General features: G+C 40.1%; 1 protein-coding gene across 1 annotated transcript in view; it reads left to right on the forward strand.

The window, feature by feature from the left end:
• Positions 1–8,771, forward strand: part of LOC137429171 (trans-1,2-dihydrobenzene-1,2-diol dehydrogenase-like) — an 80,199-nt gene extending 71,428 nt beyond the window's left edge. Inside the window, exons 4-7 of the mRNA XM_078777839.1 lie at positions 411–663; positions 6,116–6,240; positions 6,385–6,535; positions 8,085–8,771. Of these exons, the coding sequence (XP_078633965.1) occupies positions 411–663; positions 6,116–6,240; positions 6,385–6,535; positions 8,085–8,206 (651 nt within the window). The 3' untranslated portion in view covers positions 8,207–8,771. The remainder of the gene's footprint in view (positions 1–410; positions 664–6,115; positions 6,241–6,384; positions 6,536–8,084) is intronic.
• Positions 8,772–9,137: the final 366 nt, after the last annotated feature.

The raw sequence follows: 9,137 nt of genomic DNA on the forward strand, positions 1-9,137 counted from the left end.
AGAAAGACCACCAACCTGCCTGCGGTGAGTGAGTGAAAGGCCCTCACAATGAGCTTCATCGCAGGAGATTCCAATGATTCTGAAGGCTGTGGATTCAACAGCGTGAAGCCGAGCGAGGTGTGAGGCAGGAGCACCGGCCCAGAGGGGAGAGCAGTATTCCATTGAGCTGCGGATGAAAGCCTGGTATGTGGTGAGGAGCTCAGGTGTGCCAAGGAAGGACTTTGCACGACGGAGGATGCCCAGTTGGCGACTGGCTTTGGAGGCCAGCTTGGAAATGTGGTTAGGTTATTCTAGTTAAGTTAAGTATGCAGTTAAGTTAAAATTCTAGTCAAGTATGCAAATGTTGCAGAATGTTTTTTAACTCCTCACACCTCTTCCTCACCTTTCTTTATGCACCATGTTTGCTGCAGGCTATGTGGACTCGTTTCTTTCCAGTCTACCAAGAGATATGCTCAGCACTCAAACGTGATGAGATGCAAGATGTCAGACTTGTTCGTGCTGAATTTGGTGCGAATCTTACAAATGTGCCAAGATGCATACAAAAGGAGCTCGGAGGTGGTGCTGTACTAGACATCGGAATTTACTGCCTGCAGCTCATCTCGATGGTCTACAAGGGAGAAAAACCTGAAGAAATTCATAGTACTGGCAATTTAAGCGATAAAGGTATGATTATCTCTTTTCTTTTTTCAAAAAGGTTGTGTTTTCACTCTTGTCTGTTTCTCTTTGGGCAGGATATATCAAAAAGCTGTGGATGGATTTAGCTGAAATTTGGTGGACAGGTTGGGTGTGTGACAGAGCCAAAATTATTAGATTTTGATGAAGATCTGGATCCAGTTCCGGATACTGGAAGTTTTAAGTGATTCTTCACCATTTTATTCATCGGGCTAAACATTATGTATCGCACGATAAATCCAACAGTCATGGACAGATTCAGACTAAACTTAGTGGAGGTTGGGTGTGTGACACGGACGAAGTGATTCTATTTTGGTGAAGATCTGGATCCAGATCCGGATACTGGAATTTTAAGTGATTCTTCAACACTGAGAGACAGAGCTAAAAATGATACATTGCATGATATATCAAAATTTTGGATGGATTCGGACTAAATTTATTGAAATGGTTGGGTGTGTGACAAGGATGAATTGATTCTATTTTGGTGAAGATCTGGATCCAGATCCGGATACTGGAATTTTAAGTGATTCTTTAAAACTGAGAGACAGAGCTAAAAATGATATCTTGCATGATATATCAAAATTTTGGATGGATTCGGACTAAATTTATTGAAATGGTTGGGTGTGTGACGAGGATGAATTGATTCGATTTTGATGAAGATCTGAAACCGGATACGAGAATTTTTAATTTTAAAGTGATTCTTCATCATTGATATGAGAGATGGGGCCAAAAACTATATATATTTTAGAACATGATATTTCAAAAAGTTGTGGACGAGTTATGACAAAACTTGGTTGATTAGTTAGTTAGGCAACAGGAACGAGCCAATTGGATTTTGGTTCAGGTCTGGATTCAGATCTGGCATATCAGTGGGATACAAAATGTAAACTAATGAGATTACCGAAATAATACAAAATGCACAATTTTTTTTAAATAAATGCGTGTAAGACAATATGTATTTATGTACTTGTATATACATGTACAGTGCTCTGCCAGGATAAAAATGATCACCCCTGATTGTAAACGAGCTTTGTTTTGATAACGTGTGAAATGAACACAATCATATTGACTACATAAATCGGTATCATGTAGCATGACCTTTGGCCTCATAGAGTACTTGAACCTTTGAATGCATATAATATAATCAGTTGTATATTCTGTATGACAGCCTGATCCAAATTTTGCTAAATGTGGAGTATTTTGTTGCAGCTCTTGTGTACAACCAGAAACCATCTTTATATATATATATATATACCGGTATATATATATATATATATATATATATATATATATATATATATATATATATATATATATATATATATATATATATATATATATATATATATATATATATATATATATATATACATATATATATACATATATATATACATATATAAATTGTTACGGTTTTTAGAACCTTCACATGTAAATGTAGTAGTAAATTCCCTTATAAATGACCCCTGTGTACATGTCCCCTTAATTGGCTGTTAATTAAAGATTGCACCTTCGTTAGTCCATGTACAAACACGTAGGACACTTTAGGATCTCTCTCTAGTTATATCGTTATTATTTGTTCCAGGTAAGGCTGTGTTTCCAATAGTTGACTCGACGTTGCATCAATCAAATAAGAAAGATCCCCTTTCAATTTTCCCCAATCGTCTCCCGCTCTTCAAGTGCAGTAGCGGTAAGGCAGCGTTCGCTGCCAGTAACAGTTGGGCTGTTTTCTTCGCCACCAAAACTCCATTGCCCACGAGGCCAGGATCGGAGAAGAAGAGGGAGGAGCCGCCAGAGCACGGGTGTGGCACCACCTCGTCATCAAAGGTGGAGTCAGAGAGCCCTTAATGACCAACCAGGGCTCGGTGGGCATGGCTTGATAGGGCGTGGCAAGAAACATCTAGAGAGTTTGAGAGGGTTCCAAGGGCGTGGTTATAAAACCCTTGGCGCGAGGCCCCCACCAGAGAGACGCGGGAGAGGTTCATGAGTGAGGGGGCACGAACAGAGTTTGACAGAGAAGGTACGAGTTAGAGAGTCGGTGAGAAGGCAGGAGAGACGAGCTACGCGGAGCTGCTGCAGGAAGCCCCTGCCGTGTAAGCTGTATACGTGGGGCCGCCGGCTGCTCGCTCCGAACTGTGAACCTGGAGCGGACCTCTCTGCTGCGCATTTGCCCGGACCTTCCTGCCCTGTTGTCCCACCTGAACCTTCTCCTTCCAGCCATTCATTCCTGCCTGCAATTCCCTATTCGTGTGAGTCTGTCTGTATTGTCCTGTGGGTATAAGTAAGCCTGTTTAAGAATTGCACTGTCTTCTTCTTCTTCTGTATATTGCTTTCGTTTCTCCTTTGGTTTTGTATAGTAGTTAATAAATACCTGTTCCTCCTTATTCTTTGGTTTTCATCTACGTTGCATCAATCAAATAAGATAGATCCCCTTTCAATTTTCCCCAATCGTCTCCCGCTCTTCAAGTGCAGTAGCCCCCCCCCCCCCCCTTGCTAAGGGGAGTGCCGTACTCCGATTCCGTAACAATATATATATTTTTTTTTTTTCATAGAAGCCATATATATCTTGTGTATTGCCAGAAGTCGGCTTTGCTATAGCTCCTCAATCATATATTCAGATTTTTTTGATAGCGGTCATGTCACGACTCTACAGCTGCACACATGAAAGAAGATGAAGAAGCCCACTTTGTCTCTTCCAGATAGAGGTGGTTCTGGATGTATGATAGCATGTTGCACCATCTTCCTGAAGGAAATGTGTTCCATATTGGGAAATGCTTTTCTGGTATTATGGTAGGAAGATTTCTTGTATACCTGCAAATGCAGTGCCCTCCATAAGTTTGGGAACAATGAAATCAAATTTGTTTTGACAGTTTGACATTGGGGATGCATTGCAATATCAATCCTGCATCCCCGGACATGTAATGGTGGTGTATCGATGCAGTGCATGCTTTTCCTCCCTCCCACAGGGTTCTTTTTGTTTCCCCAAAAGAAATGACATGTCCTGGGTTGCCATGTAAATACAAATAGTGTCGTGTAAATAATGCTCCCAACCGTCAATGTATAGTTTGCGAATTAATTCCGCAATTCGGTTAATTGTGGGTGCGAATCTGTTAGGCAGAATGGAAGAAATTTGAACAGTGAAGTTGCTGTATACTCAATAAATTTGGATTTGAGATCAAAATATGAATATGAGGCAAGAGTACAGAAAGTTAGCTTTTATTTCTTGGGATTTCTATGCATATATGTTTTATCATTTGAGAACAATGGCACTTTTTATATTCATTCTTCCCATTTTAGGCAAGCATAAGCATAAGAATTGGAACAGATTAACTTTAAGTAAATTATAGTCGTATAAAAGTTCGTATTTGGTTGCACAACCCTTGCATGCAATAACTGCATCATGCCTAATTACATGCCCAGACCAGGAATCGAACTCAGGTCCTCTGGATTCCTGGTCTCAGCATGTAATTTTCCCACATATATCAATTTAATTATTTAATCCTGTTCATTAATCTAATTGCTTCACTACGCCCCCATTGGTGTTTATAATAGAGGACATGGATTTGACCCCCCCCCCCCCCTCCACCCCGTTGGAGAAAGACCCTGTTGTGTTCAGGCCATTTGTGCCCCTATGGTTGGCAGCGAGTGCCCCGGAAGCATTGATGGAAAAAGAGTGGCAATCATATGTGTGGGAAAATTTCATGCTCAGTCAGGGTCGCTCAGATAACTCAGATGGCAGAGCACTGGTACGGTTTTCCAGAGGACCTTGGTTTGATTCCTTGTCTGGGCCTGTAATTTTCCCACATACAGCAATTTAATTATTTGAACCTGTTCATTCATCTAATTACTTTGGTAAAGGTTTATCTTGGTTTCATCTGTTCATGAAACTTTGTTCCAGAACTCTACTTGTGCACATCTCATCGGTTTCTTGCCAAATTCGAATCTAGCCTTTCTATTTTTGGTGCTCATGAGATGTTTGCATCTTGCAGTGTAGCATTTATTATTCTGCTGTCAAATTCCTCTGTTAACAGTCGATTGTGATATTTTCACCTCTGTACTCTGGAGGTTGTTGGTGATGTCACTGAGAGTTGTTTTATGGTTTTTTCTTCACAGCTCTGATTATTTTTCGGTCATCAACTGCAGTTGTTTTCCTTGATTGACATGGCCGTTGTCTATGGCTAAGTACACAAGTGGTTTCGATCTTCTTAAATATATCCCAAATTGCTGTATTTGCTATGCCCAATTTTTGTGCTGTAGTTCTAATTGAATTCTTCTGTTCTTTCAGCTTCCAAATTGCTTGCTTTTCTTGCACATAAATAACAAAATATAAGAGGAGACATTCTGTACTCTTGCCTCGTTTTCATTTTTGATGTCAATTCCAAATATATTGAGTATATAGCAATAATAGCAAATTTGACTTCACTGTTCCAGTGCTTATAGAGCGCACTGTATGTATGTATATATGTATGAATGATCGTTTTAAAGGCCATTTTCCCTGCCAGAGCGGGGGTTAGCCTTGCGGGCCCCATGACAATCATGGTTCCCTGTTTTGAGGCAATGTTTTTATGGGCAGATGCCCTTCCTGACGCCAACCCTTAGTCGCCTCTTACAATGCGCAGGGATACGGTGTACCTATTCTAAACCGGGGTACACACCGGGATCATTCATCCCAGCAAGCTGGTACTCAATTTGCCGACCTCGGAAGGATGACAGGCTGAGTCAACCCCCCTGGTGTTAATTCAGCGATCGACCGGGATTCGAATGCAGGATCCTAGGATCCCAAGCCGGAACCCTAACCGCTAAGCCAACACCAGGCATGTAAAAGAAGGTGGAGCGAGTGGAGTCGGACAAGAAGCATAGTTGCTTTGCGGTCTGGAACAAACATTGGCGAGCAAGAGTCACGAGTGAACTTTGCGTTTCCCAGGAAAGGGATTCCTGCAACAGAGTTGTTATCGCTGTGACAGATTAACCTGCAGGTCAGGTTTTCTGATTGATTCCGAAGAGAATCATTGAAGGGCCGTTACGTCTCGAGAACGGGCCGTTGGCCATTTTGACTCACGCGCTTTTCCGTGTCGAGCAAGGTTTCTTTGCTTCGTCAGCCGTTTTCACCACTTTCAGACGTATCTGGTGTGTGTGTGCAACGTGGCTTTTGAAGAATAATTTGCGGATTGGATTAATTTGAAGATTAATATTTGTATATATATATATATATATATATACACACACAAATACTTGTGTGTGTATATATATATATATACACACACATATACACACACACACACACCTTTCTATGTTTGTATATTCCTCATTATACTTTTATCTTTTAGCATGTTGCAGCCGATGACTTTTTGAATGCCCCATGTAAGTGATTGCATAACTTTTTGTGCAGGAAAATGTATTATATTAATTCACAGCTTTGATAAAAACTGTCTTTCTGTTTCAGGCGTGGATGAGACTGTGACTGTAGTTTTGAAATATTCTGGAAACCGGTTGGGGATTTTTACTTGCAGCCTTCTTGTGCCACTCTCTAATGAAGGTTTCATCTTCAGTACAAAAGGCCATATAAAGGTATTTGTTCACTTTTGATTCTTCTTTCTATCCTCCATGATGTTTAACGTGCATTGTCATTGTTCCTGATGAATCTGCTCATCGCTTTAGTATAATTATATTGCATCACACAGCATTATTGTCTTTACTTCCTGAATGATGCAGATTCCTGCACCAATATGGTGTCCAACAAAAATGGAAACCAGTTGGGGAAATATGGAGTTTCCTTTGCCACCTATTTCTGCAGCAACAAACTTTACGAATGGGTCAGGAATGCGTTATGAGGCAGATGAGGTCAGACGCTGCCTTTTGAAAGGTACTTTATCATAATTATATTTACTTGTATAAACAGATTGACCAAAATAATCTACCTTAATAAAATTTTAAATTATCAACTGAAACGCACTCAATGGAGGTTCTGATTCCCAGAGGGGGCTAACCTATACTGCCCCTGGGCCACGTGTGAGTAAATGCAGTCCTGTACAAATTTTCCTTTCACTTTTCCTTGAGTTTAAAGTTAAACTTGCCCGAGATATTCACAAAAAGAAGCTCTTTGGCAGATTTGGTGATTCTGTTACCCTCATACAGTAATTCTGCCAACAAACAAACAAGAAGACGTCATGTGGAGCACGATACTTGCAAACCCCCCCCCCCCCCCCCAAGAAAAAAAATTCCATTGATACAGCAAATTGTCCATTTCATCTAGATTAAAATTGACAATCTTGATCAATGCTCGGGTCAATAGGAAGAAAAGTGACGATTTTTTTCAGATGAAAAATGATGATTTTGGAAGGTTGACCTTGAGTTGACCTTTGACCTTTTCACCTCAAAAATTGTGAGTTTCCCTATTTAGTGACTCAATGTGCAAATGCTGTTCAATCTTCAAGTCAATCGGATGAAAATTGAGGATTTTTGAAACTTGGCCTATGTTGACCGTTTTGGCCTATGTTGACCTCAAAAATAGCTGGTGGTTGAATTCAGTGACCATATATGCAAATCTTCTAAGAATTTCGAGTCAATCGGATGAAAATTAATGATTTTAGAAATTTGGCCTATGTAGACCTTTTGGCCTATGCTCACCTCAAAAATACGAGGTGGTTGAATTCAGTGACCAAATATGCAAGTTCTCTTCAAATTTAAAGTCAATTAGATGAAAATTGAGGATTTTAGAAATATGGCCTATGTTGACCTTTTGGCCTATGTTGACCTCAAACATACTTGGTGGTTGAATTCAGTGACCAGATATGCAAGTCCTCTTCTAATTTCAAGTCCATCAGATGAAAATTGAGGATTTTAGAAATTTGGCAAAGTTGGTGACCTTTGGCCTATGTTGACCTTTTAACCTTTTGACCCCAAAAACAATTGGCCTCTTACTTATGACGAACTATACCATTTAGTGAAGTTTCGTGACGATCGGTTTAGAATTGTGACCTGTAGGCCGGTGACAGACAAACAAACAGACAGACAGAACCACAAACGCAACCGACCAATATACGAGAAAAATCTTCGATTTTGCAAGTAATAAACACATATGGGAAGACTGCAGTACTCCTGCACTGAGCACAAATAGATTTACCCCTTGCCCCTAACTTTATTCACCATGATTATAACACTGGGGGGGCTAAATGCTTGGGGATCTCATCACATGAATGGTACAATTTATGATAATTTTGAATGCATTAGGAGGCGGCTAAGGCCAGGTGCTGTCTTTTTGAAAGTCTCATCAACAGATAACGAACAGACTGACCAAAATGCTCAACAATATTAAAATTGCAAAATTTGGATCATGCATTCAAACATAAATGACAAATTTTAGTTTTAGTTTATTTTGCAGTGTTTTTTTTGTTTCTACACTATATTTTCAGGACTCAAGGAAAGCCCCACCATGCCGCTGGCTGAGAGTGAATTGCTGAGCAGCATCATGACGAAGGTTTTGACACAGTTGGGTGTCTCGGAGGCGTCTCCCTCCAAGGCCTCAACCGTGTGATACCGGACGCTGTCTGTTTTCTCTTGTTGAGACTAGTCATCTTCAGGGCTACGTAGGGGGGTGCCTGTTCTTTTGAGCCTGTACACAGGTTTTGTGTTTTGAGCCACACCCTTTTACAGGCATCTGTCCTTCATCTTTGCCTTCTTTTTTTGCAAAGTTCTTTAACCTCTTAGATTTGAGTAAATAGTTATGAGTATGTTTTATAAAGAATCATGCTTTCTTGTAGTATCCTTAAATGTTAGCCTGCTTTGGATTGATATATAAGTGCAAGTTAGATTTTAAACAAACATTTTGAAAGTATTGTCTCAAACTTCCGAATTATGCTGTTCAATACGTGTTTTATTATTACTATTTCTGTTTTGCCTTCCTTCTACATGTCTGACTTCTCCACTTGAATCATTCTTCTTTTATTTTTTTTAATCTGTTAGTAGATTTGTGCCGAAAAAGGTGAATGTGATGCTTCTCATAGTGCATTTTTGCCATTCTTCATCTCATCCTTACTCCATGGTTTAAACTGTTCTACACAAATGCTGTTAACATACAATAAAAATACATGTGAACATTGCATACTGGTCCTTCATTTTTGAGAGTTTCCCATGATAATATCTTGTGGAGCTCTTTTTTTCTGTCTGTCTCTGTCTGTCTTTCTGTCAGTCTCTGTCTGTATTTCTGTCTCTCTGTCTGTCTGTCTTTCTCTGTCTATGACTATCTCTATCTACTCTATCTACTCTATCTCTATCTCTATCTCTACTCTATCTACTCTATCTACTCTATCTACTCTACTCTATCTCTATCTACTCTATCTCTCTCTCTCTCCCTCTGGCTCTCGCTCTCGCTCTCCCTCTCGCTCTCTCCCTCTTTCTGTCTCCCTCTTTCTGTTTCTTTCTCTCTCTCTCTCTCTCTCTCTCTCTCTCTCTCTCTCTCTCTCTCT

Source organism: Myxine glutinosa, chromosome 1 (genome assembly GCF_964187855.1).
Source record: "Myxine glutinosa chromosome 1, kmMyxGlut1.1, whole genome shotgun sequence".
NCBI lineage: Eukaryota > Metazoa > Chordata > Myxini > Myxiniformes > Myxinidae > Myxine > Myxine glutinosa.